Source organism: Tachysurus vachellii, chromosome 7 (assembly GCF_030014155.1).
Source record: "Tachysurus vachellii isolate PV-2020 chromosome 7, HZAU_Pvac_v1, whole genome shotgun sequence".
NCBI lineage: Eukaryota > Metazoa > Chordata > Actinopteri > Siluriformes > Bagridae > Tachysurus > Tachysurus vachellii.
Window position 1 is genome coordinate 8,866,796 of NC_083466.1, and position 25,273 is coordinate 8,892,068.

The 25,273-nt window shown below is 37.8% G+C and overlaps 1 protein-coding gene across 1 annotated transcript; it reads right to left on the bottom strand.

Moving 5' to 3' along the window:
* Nucleotides 1-594: 594 nt before the first annotated feature.
* cacnb2b (calcium channel, voltage-dependent, beta 2b) lies at nucleotides 595-16,035 on the bottom strand. Its single transcript, XM_060873420.1, has 14 exons — nucleotides 15,922-16,035; nucleotides 12,909-12,986; nucleotides 8,831-8,953; nucleotides 8,594-8,733; nucleotides 8,369-8,430; nucleotides 8,121-8,143; nucleotides 7,829-7,909; nucleotides 6,983-7,041; nucleotides 6,713-6,822; nucleotides 6,439-6,447; nucleotides 5,767-5,918; nucleotides 4,402-4,497; nucleotides 3,231-3,401; nucleotides 595-1,864 (listed from the first exon to the last, which is right to left on the bottom strand). Exons 1-14 carry the CDS (start codon nucleotides 15,937-15,939, stop codon nucleotides 1,148-1,150), a joined length of 1,839 nt encoding a protein of 612 aa, XP_060729403.1. The 5' UTR covers nucleotides 15,940-16,035; the 3' UTR covers nucleotides 595-1,147.
* Between the last annotated feature and the right edge of the window lie 9,238 nt (nucleotides 16,036-25,273).

Genomic DNA, 25,273 nt, shown 5'->3' on the forward strand with positions numbered 1-25,273 from the left:
TAAAAATACTACCATATTAAGGCAATGGGTAAATAAATAAATAAATAAATAAATAAATAAATAAATAAATAGCTGTTGTTATCTGTGTCAGAGAAGTAAAGGGATATGCCCTGGGACAATACTGAATGTGTGCAAATACTTCAATCTTTATTAGAAGTCAATATTAGTGCAAAATCTTTAAATACAGTAAGTGGAATTCCAGGGCAAAATCCAGTCCTTATGATTTTTTCCAATACTGTTAAATAATTATTTAAAAAAAATACAGTAATGGTTAAAACACTTACAACAGTATCACAGACAGTTTAGTTAAAAAAAGTGCAATATTATGATGCAGTCATACAGAATTTAAGAAGTATGCAATGGCACCATATTTATTATATTTATGAACTGATCAGGAAAATGTACTTTCAGAATCACCAGCTGCTATATGAGCTTCCTCAGAAAGCCTGTGAGGTTGCAAATGACTGAAAGAATATAGCTGAAAGAATGAAAATGTAAGAAATGGAAGTGATAAACAGAGAGAGAAAGCAAACAAAGTGCATATTGTAAATGCCAATAGATGTACTGTGCCAATCGATCAACAGTCACGTCGATATCCTCTGAGGCATTTTTAATGTGCAAATGTTTTTCATTTTTAGATTCATGCTAGCAAGCTAGCATGTCAGGATTTTACATGTATTGGGTTCTTATAAAATCCAAAACTACACCAACAACATTTACAGCATTTGATGATTAGATCACTGGGATGCCAGATTGTGGACAATAAATACAAATCCAGTAAAAGAAGCTTTGTCAAAATATATAATATAATGGTTTCTGGAGTTTCTTAAAGCAGTGTGTGGAAGCAAAAGGTTGTCTAATGTTTAAATTTCATGGTTGTTGAAACAGTGTACGTCTGTAAAATGGCTACGGTGAAAATGCCATATAGACGCTTTGTTACTGATTGGTTTTTCTTGCAAAGCACTGTTTTTAGCGATATTTCTCATTAAAGCATTCTGGTAAGATCTAGCCTACCAGTGAAAGTAAATAGATGTCATGATAAAATATTTTTACATTGTGCATGCTCTCGATGAGACCTTTGTACAGTACAAGTATTGGAATTAACTCTGTGTTTCACATAGCAGCATCAGCACACTGCAATTCCACATCAGTGATGAATGTATACATCTCTCCTCCTCTTTCCAGCCTCATCATGTATGTCGTTATCCCTCTCCTTGTTCCTGTCCCTGTTTCGCTCTTGGCCCTGGTAGTGATCATGGCTGTAGTAATGTTTAGATGATTCATAGTGGTGTAAAGGCAGTGTCTGTTCATGAAAAGAGTGCAGCATCTGTTCATTAGGAGAGCGTAGCTGTCTCTGATGACTATGCTGCCTGTTGCGCTGATTGTGCTTCAGCTTATAGTCTTGTCTATAGTCATTTTGAATGTCTGTGCTCTTGCGATGGTGATGGTGGTGTTGGTGGTGTTGGTGGTTTTGGTCTTTATGGATTGTAATCTGTGTTGCCTCAGTTTGGTCCAATTCTTCTTTGTCTAGTAGTGCAAGATGGCTCTGAGGATCTGAGTTTTTACTTGCTATGTTATCGATGTCCATGCTTTGTAAGTGGGCAGGGTGGTGATTGTGCTGTTCGGTGTGTTCTGTACTGGTGCGGCGGTGATGGTGATGGTGATGGTGGTGGTGACGATGGTGATGGTGGATATGTTGGGATCTCTTCGGCTCACTCTTCAGGAGTCGCTCCCTCTCAGCTGCCTCTTCCCTCACTACTTCTTTTTCATTCTCTTTCTGCTCCTCATTTTGGGGATGTTCTAGTTGGTTCTCCAGAGATCCTTTCCTCTTAGTAGCCATCGTCCGCTTGCTTTTGGATTCATCCTAATGTCAGAGATTAGAATAACAACACAAAATGAATCCTTTGACATTGCACCTTTTAAAAGATTTTAGCTACTGTATATCTGTTCATTTAATCACTTTTATTCATTCTTTCTAGAGTTATTTGAGATAATTTTTACCAAAATTAGCTCGGAACAAAAATAAAAAAACTGTCTGTAATTAATTTCAAATGTGTAGCTTTTTTTTCTGGAGGCCTAATGAAATGCAATGCCCAATTTGTGTGTGTGTGTGCATGTGTGTGTGAGTGTGTGTGTGTGTGGTGTGTGAGTGTGTGTTTTGGGTGCGAGTGTTAGTGGACATTTTATGTGTGCATTTTTGTGTCTGTATGTATGTTCATTGCGCTGAAAAGGGCAAAAGTGTGACCTATTGCCCCACTAAATGTGGCTGGGACAAGTTGACCCCGTGCTCTTGAGGAGGAAAGTATTTATTTTACGAACACATAGTTCAACGAAAATAGACAAAATTAATTTTACTTGCAAAGTTCATCATTTGGAACAATCCTGGTAAATATCAGGCAAATATGTGGAAGAAAACCCAAGTTATGACACATTAAACTTTCCAGCGGGGTCAAATTGTCCTGTGGTCTGCAGGAGAGTTAATATTCTTCATTATATGTATGCAGAGGGGTCTATTGCTCTAACGAGGCCTACGTTTTCTGACATATATTTAAATTCGGCTTAGACATTAAATTTTATAGAATGATTGATTGAAAAGTGTTCCTAAATAGGATTCATAATATTAATAAGCAGCATCACATGATGAATTAGACTTGTCCAGTTTTGATGCATAATTGAAAGTCTTCTGAGTGTCCTGCGGTTCCTATACAGTTATGAATTTGCTATTTATTCATTGTTATACATAGCGGGTTACAGAAAAGTGATCAGATCATTTTAAGACTGATGCCTCTACGATGCTTCCTGACACTTCATATTCCTGAGAGTCTTAGTTTGGAAAGCTGACAAACAAATTGTATGCCATTCATCCATTATCTTCAGTCAGGTTAATGCATACAAATGAAAAGTATATCTTTAATATAGGGGAAGAGGAAACTCTATGTAGCACTAATTAATTAAACAAATCTACTGTTATTTAATAGGACATCCTATTAAAGACTAAGCCTACTTCCTAAAAAAAGACACCCATATGGAGCGTTTGCATTATCACTCACCAGAGTTTCTTCTACCTCATATCTGTCTTCTTTAAATAGTGTTAATTGATGGAAAGAAAAAGAGTAACAAATGACAACACACATAATGGCAAAAGTGTTTCTCCCAACTACTTAATAAATAAAAAATGGAACAAAAAAATCGAATGGACCCCCAAAAACTGCGATACGGCATGTGTGTACCTTAGCAGGCGTGGGGCTGCTGGGTACCGTGCTCTCTATAGGCTCCTGTGAAGGCTTGGCTGTCTCTTTCTCTGGGGGATGAGTGGCTCTCCAGTAAGACTCCAAGTACTCAGCTATGTGCTCACAAGCATCTGACAGCTGGTTCTCGTCTAAGATAACATCAAAAATCTCCTAAAGGATGACAAAGCAATAAGAAATGTGAGGGAAGAATGAATCTGTAGCAAAGGTGTACTGAAAGTAATTAAGATAATGTGTATATTGTAATGAAATGTGTATACTGTAACGCTAAGTGCAACAATAACAAACTAACAAACAAACTAATAACAAAATTTAAAACTAACATTTTGCTGTCATTTTATATCTTAATTTTTTTAGTTAAGTAGCATAGCAAAACAATGAAAAGTAAATCTCTGACAGTGCAAATTCAATGAGGACATTTAAAAATAACAGTTGCTTCACTATAACATTAAGCAAGTCTCTAATTAAGCGCTCAGGCAAAACCCAGATGAAACGCATATAAAAAAAAAAATACATACATTCGTATTCTAAAATACATTCGTATTCTAAAATATAATGCTATAAAATTTCAGGGAAAACTTACATTGGGACACTGTGCAAGTTTATGTGTGTGTGTGTGTGTGTGTGTGGTGTGTGAGTGTGTGTTTTGGGTGCGAGTGTTAGTGGACATTTTATGTGTGCATTTTTGTGTCTGTATGTATGTTCATTGCGCTGAAAAGGGCAAAAGTGTGACCTATTGCCCCACTAAATGTGGCTGGGACAAGTTGACCCCGTGCTCTTGAGGAGGAAAGTATTTATTTTACGAACACATAGTTCAACGAAAATAGACAAAATTAATTTTACTTGCAAAGTTCATCATTTGGAACAATCCTGGTAAATATCAGGCAAATATGTGGAAGAAAACCCAAGTTATGACACATTAAACTTTCCAGCGGGGTCAAATTGTCCTGTGGTCTGCAGGAGAGTTAATATTCTTCATTATATGTATGCAGTGGGGTCTATTGCTCTAACGAGTCCTACGTTTTCTGACATATATTTAAATTCGGCTTAGACATTAAATTTTATGGAATGAAAAAAAAAATACATACATTCGTTTTCTAAAATACATTCGTATTCTAAAATATAATGCTATAGAATTTCAGGGAAAACTTACATTGGGACACTGTGCAAGTTTATCTGCAGCAACCATCTGAACATTGAGATGTTTGGTTTGGGACTTCCCTCTGGTCTTTATCAACCTGGTGAGAACCTGATGCACCGGATAAAGAAAAAGACAAAAAAGACTTGTTCTGTTTCACCTTTCAGAACCACTAGAGGCAGTGAGAATATCCTGAACCCTGAGACATGCAAAAGCACAAAACAGTAATATATAACACTATTTGCACCTGAAACTCTATATAGATCTCCCTGAGTTTCCATTTTGGAGCAACATGTAACAAGCCATTTTTTAATGCCCCTAATAACTTTCACTCATCTATTCTGCCCCGATGAGTGTATTTATGATGCATTATATGCTCATCGCTACATGGTACTAGCCATGAATTGGCTTGTGCTTTCACTACTGCAATACTGTAAAAGTGAGTTTCCACCATTATCCACCCTCCATTATCCATCACTATGCACTCAATTTATTTCACTCTATATATCTTCATTTCTAATCACTTCATAATTCTTCATGTTATTCTTTCTGGTTTTAAAACATCACCATTGGCAGTTTCCTCCACAAGAAGATCTGGCAAATGGACAAATAGGGCAAAATACAAACATGGGCAATAGCAAAACCATGCATCTCTGTGAGCTCATCATGGGATCTCATCCTTGCACAACTCTTTATAACACCATGCAAGATGGATCTGACAATGAAAATTGACTTTCTGTTAATGACCACTTCAGCAGAAAGTCTCAGAGAACTGAAAGCTCACATTCTTGGCCAGATCACTGATCTTGTATTGGAATTTGATATTTCTTAAGTTCAGATCAATCCATTATCCTAGCAGTGTACTTTGAAGCTAAGGAGTGTCATGATCTACAGTCATGATCTACAGTACTTTGTAGACCAAACCGCAGCCATCCAACTGTTCCTGTGTTCCAGAGGAAAGACACATTGAGCTTGTTACCTGGATAGTGAACATCACTACCAAGATTTATACATGCCTGAGTATCATGCGCATTATTTATGTTCTACAAGATATCAGGTGACAGGCATCTCCAAAAGCTTTCCAGTTATTCCTAAGATGTATCAGTTTGTTAACATTATGAGATAAATACATTATCTAGGTGATTCTCTGAATACTGGATGTTCTGCGAATCCTTGTCATTCAAAACAGGTGCCAACCTGATGAGAACCTGTGAAAGAAAGTTTGAGGAAAAACATGTATTTTATTACAATTACTGTGTAATAATTTGTGGCTTAAAAATCTTGGTACCCAGGTGCTTCCTGGCAGTTATCTAGATTCCACTGAACCACAGTTACAAAATCTACATTAAGTACAATTACTCTGTGACTGTGAATTAAGACCTTGGGAGAGGAGATCTTGACATAGACGAGAATTGGGGCCAGGGAGGTCTTGCTGAGTTGGAGCGGGTGGTTTATAGTGTCTGCATCCAGAACCACTAGTTGCAGGCTACGTGCAAGCTCAAAGATCCTCTCAATCTCCCCTTGGATCTGAGCTACAGGCACACATAGAGGTGCTTTAGATGAAACAAGAATATCCTATTTAAAGAGTATTTATAAAATAAATAAATAAATAAATAAATAAATAAATAAAAAAACTTCAACAGCTCCAGAGACTGTCATAGCTTCTACTCAAAGAAAACAGAAACCTGTAGTTTATTGATTAACAGACTGTATATGCTATTTTTCTACTACAATGCAGAGGAACAATCAACCATGATATACATAATACAAGATCTGCAGATTATATTTTGCATAAGGCCACAAGATTAAAACTAAAAACTCAGTTAATTGTGAAAATATTAGTTTCTCCAGAATATATAAAAAGAAAACATAAGTAGCCATAGTATACATTTTATATTTGAATAAATTCATCGAGATTGATTATATTGATTGTTAGATATAAAATATATGTAATATACATATATAACTGTATAATGGTTCTGTAGAATTTTCTGATTAATACTAGCGATCATACAAAAAGCAAACTGGAACAGGATTAGGAGGAATACATACCAGCGGCATCTAAAGCAGTATGTGGAACAGAGTGAAGAAAACCAAATTAGATTCTACTATAGAATGTCAGTACTTATTTCTACAGTTTAGTAAACAAGGGGTTCTATTTAATCCTAAATCACATAATGTAATCCTCTGTAATTGTGTCTAAAATACTATAATACTATAATTTATTCTAAGTCATAAAAGTGAATTGTCTTTGCTTCATTGTCAGTATTTCTTGATACTTTAATAACTTTTTAATCAGGACACAGGGTATAGTTTGGTATCTTACCAAGGCTAGAGCGTGTGTTCGAGCGATCCATTATAGCATGTTTGCTGGGGTTGTTTAAGATTGACCGCTTAGCAAGAGCAATGTCTGCCATCACTCGAGTTATGGTTATTCTATCAAAAGACAAAAGAGAGAGATTTCTCACCATATAGATTTAATACACTACAATATCGTTTAAAGTTGAATTAAATAAAAATAAAAAAACGACTAAAAACGTGATTAAACACAACATTATTGCAAAAGATTTTCTATTCACATGAAGTAACTACATACCTGCCTTCAAATCTGTGTTTTAAAAAATCAAAGAGGGCCTTCTGCATCATGTCTGTAACCTGCAAACGCACATATTTTATTTATTTTTTTGTTAATCAGCACATAATCTGCTTATGTTCATTCATTCATTCATTCATTCATCTTCTACCGCTTATCCGAACTACCTCGGGTCACGGGGAGCCTGTGCCTGTCTCAGGCGTCATCGGGCATCAAGGCAGGATACACCCTGGACGGAGTGCCAACCCATCGCAGGGCACACACACACACACTCATTCACTCACGCAATCACACACTACGGACAATTTTCCAGAGATGCCAATCAACCTACCATGCATGTCTTTGGACCGGGGGAGGAAACCGGAGTACCCGGAGGAAACCCCTGAGGCACAGGGAGAACATGCAAACTCCACACACACAAGGCGGAGGCGGGAATCGAACCCCCAACCCTGGAGGTGTGAGGCAAACGTGCTAACCACTAAGCCACCGTGCCCCCTCTGCTTATGTTATGTACTGAATATGTAAACTGCAAAATACAAGTGGTACAGCAGAGGGTGCAATAACCACCATGTCAAATAGCCCTTGTTCAGCACACATGAGTAAAACATGACAAAATTCTGCATTCTGCAAATTCTGCATACTGCATTTATTATGTCTTGCATTGGTTTGGAGATACAGTGATATAAGATGATATGTCCTAATGGAGTGAGTTAAGATGGCTAGATTTAAGGGGCTTCATTTGTTGTATGGATTCGATTGCAACATCAAGACATCCCATAATAAGCTGAATTCTATTTAAAAAAACGAAGGCCCTAACCATGAGTCTGACAGTAAAAGAGCTTCATTCACCTCGTAACCCTTGAGTGAAGGCCCCATCAGCACGACGGGACGCATGGAAGGCACGACGTCATATGCTGCCAGTTGTTCCCCCTACCAAAGTCATTTAAATAAGACAAATAAGATAAATACATTTTAGATGTTAGGATTTAAACTATAAGTGCAGTTATTTGATGACAGTCAACTGATTGACAAGCAGAGTGAACCTTATGGGTGATTAAAAAAGAGGCACATCAATAACAACACAACATTTTGGGGAACTGGAATTAGCTTTGGAGGTACAGCACCAGAGCGACATACTTACTGATTTCTTCTTCACTTGCTGAACTGTAGTGTAAGATTTAGAGAAAATAGATTATATTTAGTGCAAGCATGAAAAAAAAATAATATAACAAAATTTACTCACTTCTCATTGTTAATAAAATGTGCAGTTTTCTGGATTTAGTTATTAGTTATATGTTAGTCATTCGGCTAGATAAAAAAAAGGAGGAGGCTTATTCACTGCAAGCATTCAGCAAGTTAACCGTGATTCATCTGTATATCTGAGCTCACCTGTTGGAGGAGGAGTGACTTTCTTTGAGTTCATATCATCTTTGGTAGAGCTTGCTGCTTTACTGAAGTGACAAGCAAGAAAAATGATCATTTGTAGAAACCTTCAGTATGTCTATATTTGAAACACTGCTACACAAAAGGTATTTAGCAGCTGACAACAGAAACAGTGATTGACTTATTTGGTTACATTAGATTGCTTTGGAAAGAAGGAGAGATATACTATACTTGGCTAGAGCTTTGGCAGCCTTTCTGGCTTGCACTTCTCTCCGAATGAGAATAGTCTCCAGATTTACTGGGCTGGGGATAAATCCCACTTCTCCACCTTCTTTCACCAGCCGCCCGATCCACCAGTCGTTGTTGAATTTCTGTAAACAGTAAGATGGGAATGCAGTGTAATCATTTTTATGTTTCTATAATATAGATGGTCCAAAATGGCAACTCAGGCCAATGTCTAGTCCTCACCTCTTTGACATGAAGGAAGTCTTTAGCCTCAAAAGCAACTCCATGTCCTGGGATAGGAACATTGTCATCGTCGGCAGGGGTGTAGGTGTAGTTTGTGCGTACAGCAAATGCAACAGGTTTAGACTGCCGACGAGAAACAGGCAATTAAATTTGCTTGTTTTAGGTAACCAGAAATGTAAATAAATTAAAAGGGAAAAATGTAAAAGTAAGAAAAATATCTGTTACAAATTTGCATGTTTCTAATTTTTTTGTGTTAATAATTTTCATGGACTATTTTTGACTTATGTGTAACTAAGCACAACACTACCTCTTAAGGTGAAAAATACACAAAAGGATATAAAGAAGGGAGGATGGGGCTGATTTCTTTCTAGCCCTGACTGTAGTTCTTTCCATGATAAACATATCAGTGAAAAGAGAAGATTTGATCCCCATTTGGGATTATGTTTTTCAGCTCATGTCTCTGACACCTGAAATGTTATCAGCTGTAATCGAGAAGCTGCATGTGAAATACAGCCATAGCTGAAATGTGAAATACAGCCATAATTCTCTACTTCAGTCAATCGATCAATCTACTATCCATGATACTGATAATTGAGAACTGATTACATAGTAATCAATTGGTTTCAGAATTGTAAGTAATTTGTTTGATTAATTTGAGGTTGGTACAGTGGTGTGTTGCCTCACAGGCAGCCAAGATCTCTAGGTTTGACCGTGAGCTTGGGTTAATATCTGTGTGGAGTTCTCCATGTGGATTCCATCCAGGTTCCCCAGTTTCTTATAATCTCCAAAACATAGCAGTAAATAAATTATCTGTGATAAATTGTCCCTAGGTGTGAATGAGTGTGTGAACATTGGTTTCTGTGGTGCCAAGTAATGGACTTCCCATGAATTGCCATGTTATGCCCATGTTGTGCTCCCAGTGTTGGTTTAGTGACCCTGATCAGGCTAAAGCACTTACTGGAAGTATGTGAGTGAGTGAAGTTGGAGTGAAATCTCACGATTGCTCTTTGCTGACTAATTCATAGTAATGCAGTCAAATTAGATCAGAACTCCAAGAGAACATTTACTGACTACATGTGCTATTGTTCAAATGTAATAAGAAATAAGAATGTTTATAATGTTATAATGATAATGGTATAATATTTATTACTACAGCAAGAAAAAATGTGTTCTTCAATGTTAATGCTCTTCAGGTCAAAGCAAATCTGATACTCGTTAATGCTGGCTGTATCATACTCATGGTTAATTCACAACTCAAATGCTTCAGGTTCCATGTACAGCAGTGAAATGCCATCAGGTGAATTAATTACATTCTCCATTTTAGACAAGAGGAGAGAGTGAATAGCTAAATTCATACAGTCTGAAAAAAATGGCATTATAGGCATATGAGAGGTGAAGTATTCCAGTTAACACTGCATGTGTTTTTGTTTTTTAATAGGCATTGTGAATTTCACTAATAAGGTAAAGTCACAGCATAATTCAGGCCTCACAGTCAATTTTGTTTTAGAATTAAATAAAGCGATTAGATATCATTACAATACAGATTGGTGACTGCTCAGAGAGATCATTTACCATTTAAGCCCCCACTGGAAGCAGTTTGGAAGACTGGGTAAGATTAAACACCGCAAATGGTAAATATACTGTATATAAAGCTGTAACCAAGGAGGATGTCTAGCACGTCTATGGATAAGTGTTACAGATTACATGAACCAAGTTTTCAGAGGTGGATAAGGAAAGGCTGGGTGTCTTGTACTGAGTACTGAGTGACCCCAGTACAACAGCCTTACTTATCCTATAGTTGGTACACTGTTTAAAATAGTACATGTAGATGGTAAAGGATTCTCAGGCTTCCTCCATGGGATTACATAAAGTGCAAATACAAAAAAGTGTTAGACAAGTATAGTGCAATAAACACACTGGACAATAAATGCACAGGACAATGCACACTGACTATACAGATCAACAGAACCAGGTGTAGGACAGTACCTTTATGGACAATAAATAGCTTCAGCTAGAATGGCAGAGGGCACCTGTCAGTTCACAATTTGCTATTTTGCTAATGCCTTGAAACGTTGGAAGTCAAGTTGCTGACTGGGGCAAATCATTATTCTTTAACTGCTTGTTTTGTCTGTCCCATGCATCCTTCTGTATCCAACTACACCCCTGCTGCCCCTTTTTCTAATGCATCCAGCCACATGCTAAATCCCAATAACCTAGCATGTTCACCAGCTGCCTCTCAAGCAAAGGACCTTCTTAGCAAGACAGGTAGTGTTGAGAATCCAAGAGAGGTCTGCAAATTCCTCTTGCTAACCTCATAACTGGCACACCATGCCACATTTCCCTCATCATCTTTTCCCATCCTTTACTCTTGTTCCTGCTCTCTCTCTCTCTCTCTCTCTCTCTCTCTCTCTCTCTCTCTCTCTCTCTCTCTCTCTCTCTCCCCATACAGAGTACACTTCTCAAGAACATAGCCAAGGAAAAGCCTGGGTAGTTGTGCTGGAACTACAGGGAGCCGAGCTATGTCCAGATTTAGTGCCCCATTACAGTGTTGGCATTCAAGAAGACCTGTCCACTAATCATGGCAACCAGTGGGCAGACTTTTCTTTTTTGTTTGTGGCAGATTTTATTGTTTAGTATTAGCTACTAGTTAGAGTCACTCTCCCAAATAATCTGGAATCTGGAGCGGAAATCCCAAAAGAGATTTTGGAGGACCAAGGCACCACTTTCATGTAGTGTCACACACACTATTCAAATTGTTCTAATTATTGGCCAATTTGCAGTGTGAAGTGTTTACCATCCCCAGAGGGATAGACTGGTTGAGTGATTTAATTAGTCCCTCAAAAATATGATTCATGTTCACAAGGCAGCTGGAACTGGGTTAATTGGATAGGACCTGTTGTTTGCAGTATGAGCATATAACAGGACCTACTCATTACATCAGACTTAAATATAGATAACACTGCCATACCTTTGGCATAAATAGGAATAACATTATACAAACAAGTCAATACACAAAAATCACTGCTTTACTTCACACAAGATAATGAAACACATTAGTATTTGGTATGTAGTACAGAAAAGAGTAAATAGGAAAAACTAGCTAACACCTACATTAGAACAGATTACTTGGAAGTAATTTTAATTTCCTGAGACCTGTACGCTACTGTTGTGTACATTACAATTTCTACTGACTGTTTCTCTTAATTCATAGCTGATAACAATAAATTTAATCAGTGTTTTCAAGGAAGCAGTTTGGAAAAAGAATTATACCTAACAGTCCTCATATAAGGTTGGTACAATAAATATATATAGACAATGAAGTTGTGAGAAAATGTTATGTCCTCATATGAGGACATTCGGGTCTCAAGAGGTTAAAGTAACAGCCATTAAATAAACATGCAACCTCCTAAATTCTTTTGTGAATTGGTGATTGGTGAAGTGTAGCCCTGAAAGGATTGAGGTGAACATGAATTTTAGAGTTACAGATATTAGTTACAGTAAGTGTCTTTTTCTACAGTGACTGCTTAGGTGGATATCACCAGGAGTTAAAATATACACCTGTCACAAATTCCCCCTGAACGCTATGTTTATCAGCATGATTGCTGTTGTGTGTGCTTTTACTAGGACTGTTGTTTTGGTCACTATTATGTTCATCCCTGTCCTAATCATTGGTCTATTCCATAATGAGTTCTCATTTTAGCATTTAATTACTTTCCATATTTATACCCTCCTGTTTCTTTGTCCCTGTGTGACACTGTTATTAGTGTGTGTTTATCATTTTTATTTTCTGCCACTGTATTTTCTGATTTTTCCAAATTGTGGCTGCGCTTTTGTCTCAGTCATGGATCTGTCTCACATGAGAATGCTAAGAACATTGATGATGACATTTTAAATTGTCCTTCATAAATAATCCACTGAGTTTACCAATTGCATCCAATCCCAGACAACCCATCACAAATCACTGCAATGGCTTTATTGTTGTGTCTGCTCTTTAGACTGTATATAAAAGATGTCCACAGGACAGTGCAGTAGAAACAATACATGCATTTATTGCACCTTTGTATGAAATGAAGTGTACCTTGGCCTTATCCAGCTGGACCTGAGCATTTTTTTCCTTCTCCTCAGTAGCCCCTGAGTCCTGACGGTCCGCCGAACCCTGAAAGAATAAAGAAAAAGAGGTGAACCTAAAATCATTCTATATCTATACCTTTAACCTCCATGTTTACTTATCATATTCTTTATGTCCAGGTCGGTCATACTCACCATATAATGCAAAAATAGACAGATGACATTAAATCAAAAGAAAATACATTAAACAGTCTGGTAACTATACAAGTGATAATTATGCATATACCACTGCCATAATAGTACAATAGTAAACAGGTCATGAGTTGTGTGGGTGTGTTTGTCAAACTGCTGTAATATCAAATCATTTCAATTTCCTTCTTACAAATTCCTTTAAAAACCTAAAGTGAAGTGCAGACTGCCATGACACAGATGAGCTTTCTGCTTTCTTTATCATTTACAATGTACTATGATGCTATTGACATAAATGTAGAACTTTTTATTTTTAATCAACATTTCTAAACATAATCTACAAGAGGTCAATGGCATCAATATCGAGTTAATATAGATATTTAAAGGTAGTATAAGATATAGAAGGTCAAGGTCTTCTCTTCTCTCTTCTCTGTTCTCTTTTGTGAGTGTTTACTCATACTGTATGTTTGTATTACATTTTGCTCACCAGGTTATCACTTAACACTCTTAGTTTGTTCTCAGTAGTGATTTAGTATGTATAATTCATTTCATATGTTTTACTTGTGTTATCTTAATAGAGCACAGCAAGGCCTGTTTCCCAATTTCTTAGTCATGCATAGGAGCTTTTTTTTTAAACTCTTGTATTCCATAGGCATCTGTTCGCCCAGCATCACACCTCCTGCTACTCAATGTCATGCCAAGCACAGTACAAAACAGTGCTGAATTATTAAACAACAATATAAGCTGCTCAGGCTGCTAAAAGGCCATGCTACTTATTCTGTCGCTTCCTTTGGGTCATGACATGGAAAATTCAGGCAATCAGGAAGTCATGCGAACAAAGCTTTTGTCTCTGTGGAATAGCATCTGATATGTAGTAGTATATTCAATATATACTACAAGAGACATCTATGTTCAGACATATTTGTGTTAATATTTGCATATTACAGTATAGTTTCAGCAACATCTCTTGTTATATTTCAATATTGATTCTGTCCTAATTGAATAGATAGACTCTTACATTTATTTTCATTTTTAATTTACTTTTTTCTTTTTTTAAATTCAGGGGCTCTTATGGGATACGTTTTCCCCCTAAATAACTGGATTTTCACGAATGCCACATTTAAATGCTCCTGTAAAAGATTTACACATAAATTTGTTTGCATCTTGTTTGACAAATGAGGCCCATTGCTTGCAAAATATATTTGATTGATATTTTTGCTTGATTTAACACTTAATAACTGACTAATAACAGCTAAGAACAATGTGTATTTGAAAGTGGGATATTTTGCTCAGGCTTGTGTGGCGTAGATCAAACATGAAAAATACTTCCTCAATACATTCTAATAAAACACCTTAGTAAACAAATTTAGACTAATTTCCTGCCTGTGACTAAATGAACACTGGCAGTTTGCCTGCATATTAATTTAGGGAGATTTTAATCTGGTAGTTTAGTCCGAATTCAGTTCAGTTGCACTGGAACTTTGCCATGATTCCACGTTCTGACTTCAACACTTGTTTAGGATGTAAAGTAACCTGCGCAGGTTTCCACAACACACTTGTATAATAGAAATATGCTGATTTTATCAGCCTCTAACCACAACAAGTATTCCCTTATTATTCCTAGATTATTTAGTGGCAGGACATGTTATGTCACATGTCTGTGCTAACTTCTGGCTCTCACTTTCTTCCGATCATGGTGCTGCCAGATCCTGATTTCCTCACTGCTGTTGAGAGCATCACTACATGATAGCCATATGTTTGCATCACACCCACTGTTCCTAAAATAAGATCAAGAACCACTTCAACCCTGACCATAATAAAGTGGTTGCTACAGATGAACGGATGAACAAACAATGAACTACATGAACGAACTACATGATGAGTGTTTTGACTGAAACACCAGACTGAGCTAGATAGGCCCTCTATCACTGCCCTACTGTTGTTAGTCATGATTGCTTCTCTGTAAGGAGATTAAGATCACATAGGTCAGTCCAGGATTTAGAGAGACAGAGGGAGAGACAAATGCAAAATCCTCTTGGTCAAGCAGCCTTATGAGACTGCAAATAGAGTCACTGCAAAAACCAGGAAAACTTTTCCTTCTATCTAGCAATAAATGGTGTTTTTTACTGTTCAAGAATGAATAAACTGTTTGCTTTGTAAAAAAAAAAAAAAAACAACAACAACAGTGTGTATGTAATTAAAAACCTTTCAAAGGCCATGGATTTCAACTTAATTATAAAGACATTTCTACTGAATTAAATCTCACTGTATAATAACTGAATAAAAATTTTCCTTCATTTACTACAGCCTACAATTCCACACTCACAAAGGAGTTTAAATAACCCTGTGTTGCAAAATATGTTGTTTGCAAAATTACAATTGATGTGTAAAGGAAGCTTAGTGTCAAATTTCTCTCCTTATAAAACCCCATCTGGGTTTCTTCTAGGTTCCTGGGTTTTCTTCTACGTCCTAAAATCATGCCGGTAATTGCACTGGCTATGCAAAATTGCAATATGAATGTGGGTGTGTGGACATGGTGCCCTATGATGAACTGGCATCCAGTGTATTCCTAGCTGTTTTTCCGACCAGTGTTTCCGGTATGTGCTCCAGGTCCACCATAAGCTAAACAATATACAATATACAATACAGTCTCAATCTCAGTACATAGCAACTACAATCAGTGAAGAGGAGACGCTCAGGCTCACATGGATTATGTCTGAATGCAACAGATGGCCCTCTCCTTAGATGGCACCTTCATGCATAGCCCACCTCATCAACCATCACACAAACACACACTCACACAAACACAAGCAATACTCCAAAGGTCATCTTACCTTTTTCTTGGGTGGCATACCGACAATACTTGTTTGTTGCTTGTCCCTCCACGACTACTGCACAAGTGAACTGTTCACAATCTCACTCAGTAAAGTACATGAGATCCCCTTTAATCCACTCCTTTCTAGTACAGATGACCAATTTCTCAAATGTGTGTGCTAAAGCAAGGCTCGCTTTCTGTGTTTGGTGACCATTGTTTTCTGCTGCTGTATAGCAAATGCAAAAAAAGGAAAAATAAGAAAAAAGGAGCGTTTGACCGGCAACACAGAAAGCTTGAGCGCGTCTCATACTCTGCCAGTGTGTGTGTGTATATGTGTGTGTGTGTGTGTGTTTGGGGGGTGGGGGCACTCAACGGCTTTGAGGGCTTATTTTTCGAGCATGGCATCTGTTGCTTTCTCCCTGCATCCTTCTATGACCTGAACTCCAGCAATCAACTCACAGCCTGATTCACCCAAATTAAGGTAGCTAACAAAAATGAACAGCTAACAAATAAAATCAAACAAATGGAAAAGAATTCGAGTATTGAGATTAAAGCTACTGATGAGTAATGTAGGACTAAGTGTGTTATTTTTAAGACTTTAGTCATGTTTTGTTTAGATTAACAAAATTTCCATGTCATAATTTATGTTTAATGTAAGTACAAGAAGTGCATGTACTGAATCCTTGCATTTGGGTCTGATCTGCTACTGAGGGCCTTAAATAAATAAACATTTTATTTATTTCGTAGTAAAACTGTGTAAAAAAATGAAACAAACAAACAAACAAAAAAAAATACAGTAAACAATATAAAGTATCAAACATCAATCCTTACAAAAGAGCTCAGTTTTTGTCCACATACCCAAGCATATTTTTATCCCTGGACAATTCAACCAAATTCATGCCAACCTGGATAGAACTCTGTCCAATCTGGCAAACTGCCTGAACCCCAGGCTTCAACACTGCTGCACAGGACCTAGAGTAGGAGTGTATCTAAAACATAACAAGGACTTTAAAGATATACACAGTATTCTAGTGGGATAGAATATACATATGGAAAATAAGAAGGGTTCAACAATACGCTCTAGTCACAATACTGGTGTCACAATTTGATTCAATTTGATTCAAAGAATATTTGAATAGGGGGGCACGGTGGCTTAGTGGTTAGCACGTTCGCCTCACACCTCCAGGGTCGGGGTCGATTCCCGCCTCCACCTTGTGTGTGTGGAGTTTGCATGTTCTCCCCGTGCCTCGGGGGTTTCCTCCGGGTACTCCGGTTTCCTCCCCCGGTCCAAAGACATGCATGGTAGGTTGATTGGCATCTCTGGAAAATTGTCCCTAGCGTGTGATTGCGTGACTGAATGAGAGTGTGTGTGTGAGTGCCCTGTGATGGGTTGGCACTCCGTCCAGGGTGTATCCTGCCTTGATGCCCGATGATGCCTGAGATAGGCACAGGCTCCCCGTGACCCGAGGTAGTTCGGATAAGCGGTAGAAGATGAATGAATGAATGAATATTTGAATAGAAGTTGAGGAAAGAAAAATTATGAGTGAAAAGATCCCTTTTTTATCATTTTGCATATCATAAAAAATGCTAAACAATGTGCTTTTTATCTGTAGAGTTTCAAAGTCGACTAAAATGGCCATTTTAAGGTACCTTTCTTAGGTACTATAGATGACAGAAGTGTGAGTGTGGGTCTGATGTTGTTTTAAACCTACCGAAGAGAACTATTTAACTGTTTATAATGTGGTTGTGTAACCATATAATCTATAATGTATTCTGGAGATTGCAATCCAGTGCTGTTGCCTCATAGCTTACTTCACAAGTGCAGATAATTCCTGGTATTTACACGGCAGACTCGCCAAGAAATGACATGATCATGTGATCATCATGGTCTCTAAATAAATGGGTTGTGCAAAGGGACTTCTGGTGTTTAAACAATACAATTACATTACTTTCATAATTAATATAATACTGATATTGCACATTTCGTTACATTTTTGCATCACAGTCTATCGCATCATGATGCATCATAATAGTAAATAAATAGTCAAATTAGATTACGTTAATTAAAGAAATTGAAGAGATATAAGCTATATAACATGGTGTTTATATGTTAACATTCCACAGACTACTCATTTAAATCAATCCAATTGTATCTATACAGCACTTATAAAAATGTGCTTTACAGCAATTTAACAATTCAGAATATAATTTTTTATTAAAATATTAATGTACATTTATCTCTATTACTGTCCTACAACAGTACCTCACAAAGTGTTTTGTTCCTCTTATAGGAACAAGTAATTCATCATTCATTCATTCACTCATTTTCTACCGCTTATCCGAACTACCTTGGGTCACGGGGAGCCTGTGCCTATCTCAGGCATCATCGGGCATCAAGGCAGGATACACCCTGGACGGAGTGCCAACCCATCACAGGGCACACACACACTCTCATTCACTCACGCAATCACACACTACAGACAATTTTTCCAGAGATGCCAATCAACCTACCATGCATGTCTTTGGACCGGGGGAGGAAACTGGAGTACTTGGAGGTAACCCCCGAGGCACGGGGAGAACATGCAAACTCCACAAACACAAGGTGGAGGCGGGAATCGATCCCCCAACCTTGGAGGTGTGAGGCAAACGTGCTAACCACTAAGCCACCGTGCCCCCCTAACAAGCAATTATTTTAATTTATTAAAGCTATTAGTTATTAAGACTGTGCTTTTTTTGCACTCCATTGCCACTCTATTAGCTAAAGAACAAACCAATCAAAACAAAATAAATACAATCACCACATATGCAACACCTATTAATAAGAAGCTAGTTATGAAAATAAGCACATGAATAAATGTCTGTGTTCTTTTTTTAATATTTGATTCAACCTTTTTGTTGGGTAATTGAGAGGGCACATGATATTTTTTTTTGCAAACAAAGACACGGTCTAAGCACAGACAGTTGGTTTAAGATGTACAGAATAATTTCTGTGGTCAGATATACTGCAATGATTAGGAGAAGGAAATAGGGATTATGGATTGGATAATTGCAAAACACCATGAAATGTGTGTGGGCAACAACACCATGTCAAGGAAAGGCATGTTAACAGACAGACAGACAGGGTTAATAAAAAAAATATCACAATCTTGTACAGTCTAGAATAATTCAAATAACAATAATAATTCATTTAGTGCCACGAATGGCTTGTGCATATGCTATGAATCACATCTCCAGGTATGATTGTGCCCCACAACCCCCACCATACACATACACATATCAGACTGTAAGCTTCTTACAGCATGGTGTGTCAGTGTTGTCGCTGCTTTGTAATACACAGTGGACAGGACATGGTCATACTAACATCAACTTAAAAATACCAGCCAAAATAATTGCCTCCTAGCGTCAAGCAATGCTGTTCATACAGCCTTGGAAATAAACATTAATAATAATATTCCAGAATTTGTATTATTTTACCTTGTCTAACTTATGTTACATAATATATATAATATAATATATAATCTCTGCTTGTAACAACATGCCATATTTCCTACTACGTCACTTCTGTTATTCCTGGTGAAATCTGTTGTATAACATTTACATTTACTCATCAGTTTTCATCCAAAGTAACTCACAGGCAGAGGCAGAATATCACTCTCTCTCACTCATTTTCTACCGCTTATCCGGAATACCTCGGGTCACGGGGAGCCTGTGCCTATCTCAGGCGTCATCGGGCATCAAGGCAGGCAGGATACACCCTGGACGGAGTGCCAACCCATCGCAGGGCACACACACACTCTCATTCCCTAACACAATCACACACTAGGGACAATTTTGCCAATCAACCTACCATGCATGTCTTTGGACCAGGGGAGGAAACCGGAGTACCCGGAGGAAACCCCCGAGGCACGGGGAGAACATGCAAACTCCACACACACAAGGCGGAGGCGGGAATCGAACCCCCAACCCTGGAGGTGTGAGGCGAACGTGCTAACCACTAAGCCACCGTGCCCCCCCAGAGGCAGAATATAATTAATATATTATATAAAATATTATAAATAATTATAACACAAAATTATTGACAGCTCTTATTATAAAATGAATAAAACATGCACACACACACACACACACACACACACACACACATAAATATATACAGTATATAAAAGAAATTTGGTGAGCAATCGAGGACCACTCTACCTACTGACTTCTTTTATATTCTGAAACTAAACTGCAATTTTTTATTATATCTGATATAATAATTTTAACTTTAATATAACTTTCAATATTTTAAGGTACTAGTTATTCTGTAATATTTGACTTTACCTTACCCCAAGGGCTGCCAATGATTATGCACTCCACCATAAGTGTAAAAGAAGCTGACAGGACAGTGATTTAACATTCCACCAATTGACTAGAGAGACATTATTAAGCATATTCACCCAGGACACTCATTTACGTCAGACTGCAGGACAAAGCGAGTATGTTTCAAGATTTCTCAAACTCATATCTCTCTATCAGGGCCAGCAGTACCTCTGGAGACCACACATACTACATCCGTCAGATCGTGGTCAATGCAGGGCTACCAAGCATCAATAAATTCCTTATTTGTAAAGCTTCACCTTCTCCTACTCAGGTTTCTCTGAAAACACTGTACTATGAACCTGCACTCATAACATCTGACCCAACATCTGGCAATAGGGAATGGCCAATCCAAGTGAGTCAACAGCTAAGAGAAGAGATTAGAGAGAGATGAAGAGAAAAATAAACCTGGAGCATTGGCTAACTGTCCCTTAAGCATCGCAATTCAGCAATGCTCAATATAATCCTCTCAAGTATGACAGATCAAAACCAGAGATAATAAGGTGGGACCTTAACCTGTTTGGTGCTGTTAACTGACAGAAACATATACAGTCTAAGAATAAGCGTAATGATTGAGTGGCAGAATCCATGTGCAGGATGATACAGTGATTTATTATAATCCATGTAAACAGTTCCAAATCGCAAAACACACTCGTACTCGTAATAAACAGGCAGAGATATCAAAAACCAGAATAGTAGCCAGCGGAGCAAACAGAACAGACAAGAGCAAGGAAAAAGCATGATAAATCCTAGGAACAAATAGCAATGGTCATACACAAAATGGCAAAGAGAACACAGGGCAAAACAAACGGCTTGATACGCAAAAATGCTACAGCACATGGAAAGGAAAACCTTCCAGCTCGAGGTCTGGTACTGGTTGATCTGGGTGTTGGTCTGGATGTTATGCTACTGGTTTAAGAAGTGAGGCATGGAAGGAGGATGGTATGTGATAGCTGTTGTAATAAATATGTTACTGGATTAATTTGTCTCAGTACCTTGAAGGGGCCGATGTATCTGGGTTGAGTTTGCGGCATGTTGTTTTTAGACGTAGCTTCTTAGTAGACAGCCATACCAGTTGCCCAGGTTAATACTGAGGGTGAGGGCGCCTCCTACGGTTTGCCAGAAGACGTTGCTTACTGACTGTAAGCTATGGCTGTGACATCCGTTGCCTCGCCAGACCAGGGGAACAAGGGTGGCTGGTATCCCAGGACACATTGGAAGGGGTTTCAGGCCTGTGGCTGCACAGGTGAGAGAGTTCTGGGGTATTTTGCCCATGGTAGGATCTCGCTTCTTTGCTGTTGGTTGTGACTGCGGTATGTTCGTAAATAAATTCCCAGCTCTTGGTTTAGCCGATCTGCCTGGCAATTGGAGTGGGTATGTTAGCTCAACGACAAACTTATTTTGATTCCCAGACTTTCACAAATGTTCCATGGCCATTGGCAAGTTCTTCAGGTGGCACTAGTCTGCAGGATTTAGAAAAGCGGTCTACGGCTATGAGGATTGTGGGAAGCTCTTGTGAGCTCGGGAAGATGGTGACAAAATCCACCGCAATGTCGGTCCAGAGACTTTGGGGTATCGGGAGTGATTTAAGAAGACCCGCAGGTGGGGAGAGTACTGCTTTGGGCACAAATGGGGCAGATTTCAATGTATATTTTGATGTCAGCCACCAATGTTGGCCACCAGAAGGCATTACAATTGTGCGCTTTCTGAGACCTGTGGGTACATACTGTAGTGTGGGTGGGCATTCAGGTGGGGGTGGTTTGTCTTGTTGCACTCTTTGAATTTCCTCTATGAATTTTCCTCTATGCGGTATCGTAGAATAGGGGCAGTGGTGAAACTGTGTTTAAGGATGTCAAAGGCCTTTTGTGCCATCTTTGACCAGTGCAGCTTGTGTGGGGTTCTGCACAGTAGCAATGTAAGGTGTGGTCACTAAGCTATAGCTACGGATGAACGTCCGATAAATATTTCCAAAGGCGAGAAATCTTTGTAACTCCTTGATGCTGGATGGAGTAGGCCACACTGTCACAGTGCTGACCTCCTTGGGATCCATTTTCACCCCTGGCCATTAATTATCTACCCCAGGAATTAAGTTGTGTTCTGGTGGAATTCACATTTTTCCCCTTTTACAAACAGTTGGTGCTGTTGTACTTGTAGAACCTGGCAGACATGAATGATATGGGACTCCTGAATAGATGAGTAAATGAGGATGTCAATATAAACAATTATATTGTTTATTTCTGGTTCAGAAATTCCTTGAGAATCTTACTGACAAAGGGGACGAAGAAAAGGGAAAAGGGGCCAGGAAAATGGGTAAATTTGACCCTTGTGTCAGGAGTTTAGGAGCCAATGGTGCAGTCCCATGGCAGATGAGGTGGAAGTTGGGTGGACTGTGCTTCACTGAACACCTCCCTCGTATGTATTATGAAATAACATAATGATGGTAATGATGGTATATGAAAAGCATTAAAAAAATGGTATATGAAAAGCATGGTATATGAAAAGCATTAGAAAATCCTGTCCTGTTATTTTACATCATTTATTTCATTTATTTATAAACATTTACATTTACATACACACATATAATAATCTGACCTATAGATAAGTAAGTTCTTAGATGTAAAATATATATCTAAGTAAGGTCTATGTCTTTTTGTGTTTAGTATTCACATCCCAAAACATAACATATTGTGGTCACATCAAACTGTCAGTCAGTGGCACTGGACTTAATTTTGCTCTTCACTTGAGCCAATATCAATCTAGAATAAAGCCCTTAAATTCAGGGTCAGAATTGTGCATAAATGAGACTTCATTTTAATCAAATTCTGCCCAGACTACTCAGTGCATAAGTCTATAATTACATCTTTGCTCCAAATACTGATTTTGGTTTTAAACTGACTATGCTTATGCAACTCAACAGTAAATTTAGCTTTTATATTTGTGAATCATTCTTTGTGTCTTTCTTACAGTATGTCACACGATGCATACAGTTTTTTTTTTTTTTACAAGAACACTAAGTCCATTGGCACACTGCTAGAGTACTATAAGGATATTACGTGATGGACCATGCCAGCCAAAGCTGTAAAAGAAGAGGGTTAGCAGGGACTAAAAAAGGACTGGTGTTGCACAAAAGGTGTATGTCTGTGCCAAATAAAACAGCATCTCAATCCTGCTGAAGCTTTTTCATTACATAATATGGCATATTGGAGTGTCGAAAACAGGTCTTAATGTAAGTATGTCCTTCACCTCTGCTCTGCGTAGCCTGTCACACTGGTGCAGCAAGAGAGAGAGAGAGAGAGAGAGAGAGAGAGAGAGAGAGAGAGAGAGAGAGAGAGAAGACAGAGACAGAGAAACGAGAGAGAGAGAGACAAGAGAGACAGAAAGAGAGAGAGAGAGACGAGATGAGACAGAGAGACAGAAAGAGAGAGAGAGAGACGAGACAGAGAGACAGAAAGAGAGAGCGAGAGAGAGAGAGAGAGAGAGAGAGAGAGAGAGAGAGACGAGACAGAGAGACAGAAAGAGAGAGAGAGAGAGAGAGTGAGAGAGAGATGAGACAGAGAGACAGAAAGAGAGAGAGCGCGAGAGAGAGAGAGAGAGTGAGAGAGAGAGAGAGAGAGAGAGAGAGAGAGAGAGAGAGAGATACTTACACAGTAGCCAAAATCATCCTGCAGTAGCTAGTGGCTAGACAGCCAGACCAACACTTAACATAATTCAACTTCCCTCAGTGCCAACAAATGAGTGAGGGTGGGAAAGGAGAGTGTTGTATTAGGGCCAATGAATTGAATCTTAAACTGAGCATAGAGGTCAGTTTTCCTCACCTACGTACTTACGTACTCTCGAATTCTGTACACGAAGTACGTAATCACTTATAGCCGTCAATTTGCTGCACCTTTTAAGCTTAATCCTACAAGAAATATGTCTTTAAATTGTTCAGTAAATAAACTAATTCAATAAATAAACACATTGATTTACTTATGTAATATGCACTGCAAAAATGAAGCCAAGAAATGAACTATAAACAAATGTATGTATTACAATATAATACAATATGTATACATATATACACATATACATATAAAATCTATTTTATAATCTACCAAATTGAAGTTGTAGTATTTCATTGACAGCTAATTTTACTTTCTTACAAAACAAACATAAAAACAAACAAAAAAGCAAACAAAAAAACACTTCAACCAAATTGGCAACTAAAACTATAAATAAAAAAAATAAAACTTCAAACCAAAAATTTGTTTAAAAAGGTGTTTATCTTATAGTCATATTCTTAGAAGTGACTCTAATCATTCTTTAATACTAATCTTAAAAAATGCTGTTGCTTTGACAATACAAATAAGCCTTAAAGTTAACCTTGGGAAACCTTTAAAAATACAATTTCATAATTACTATGTAATTATGCATGAATGAATGAATGAATAAATGAATGAATTAATGAATTAATTATTTAATTAATAAGACTGAATGCTTCTTTAGCACTTAACTCACTTTATTAAATACCAAGAAATACTGTTTCTTTTGTCATGTGCACAATATGTCAGAGACAATTGCACATTTAAATGCTTGTAATTGGTTTAGTTCACTTACAACTAACTAAGCAGTAATTACTTAGTTTCACATTTCTCATGGAAAAATACTACCTGACATATTCAGTGTGTTTCATTCTTTCATTCTGGCGTTGTTGGGTGTGTTATTCTGTATTTTGGATCATCTTGTTGAATACAATTAGCCTTATCGGCATTGGATCAGGTCTAAATCCACCTCCTAGTCACAGTACTAGGCAAAAGTCACAGGTAACCTTTTGGTTTTAATTAATTTGGTATTCAGTACATTCAGAATTTATTGATGCAGATTATTATTAGGATTCAATATTAGAAATAGAATATTTACAGATTTCATAAATAGGTTTCGGGTATACACATCGATCCACACATCGATCATGTTTTCTATAACTTGCTGGATATACAGGCAATAGTGTACACTTGGTGATCTATGTTTGAACA

What these genes read in the sequence shown, in the direction of transcription:
- cacnb2b (XM_060873420.1), bottom strand. An exon ending in TCCAGCTGGATAAGGCCAAG is followed by an intron (nt 8,954 to 12,908) that starts GTACACTTCATT and finishes TCTCGTCGGCAG; the next exon opens with TCTAAACCTGTTGCATTTGC. An exon ending in ACTTCCTTCATGTCAAAGAG is followed by an intron (nt 8,734 to 8,830) that starts GTGAGGACTAGA and finishes TACTGTTTACAG; the next exon opens with AAATTCAACAACGACTGGTG.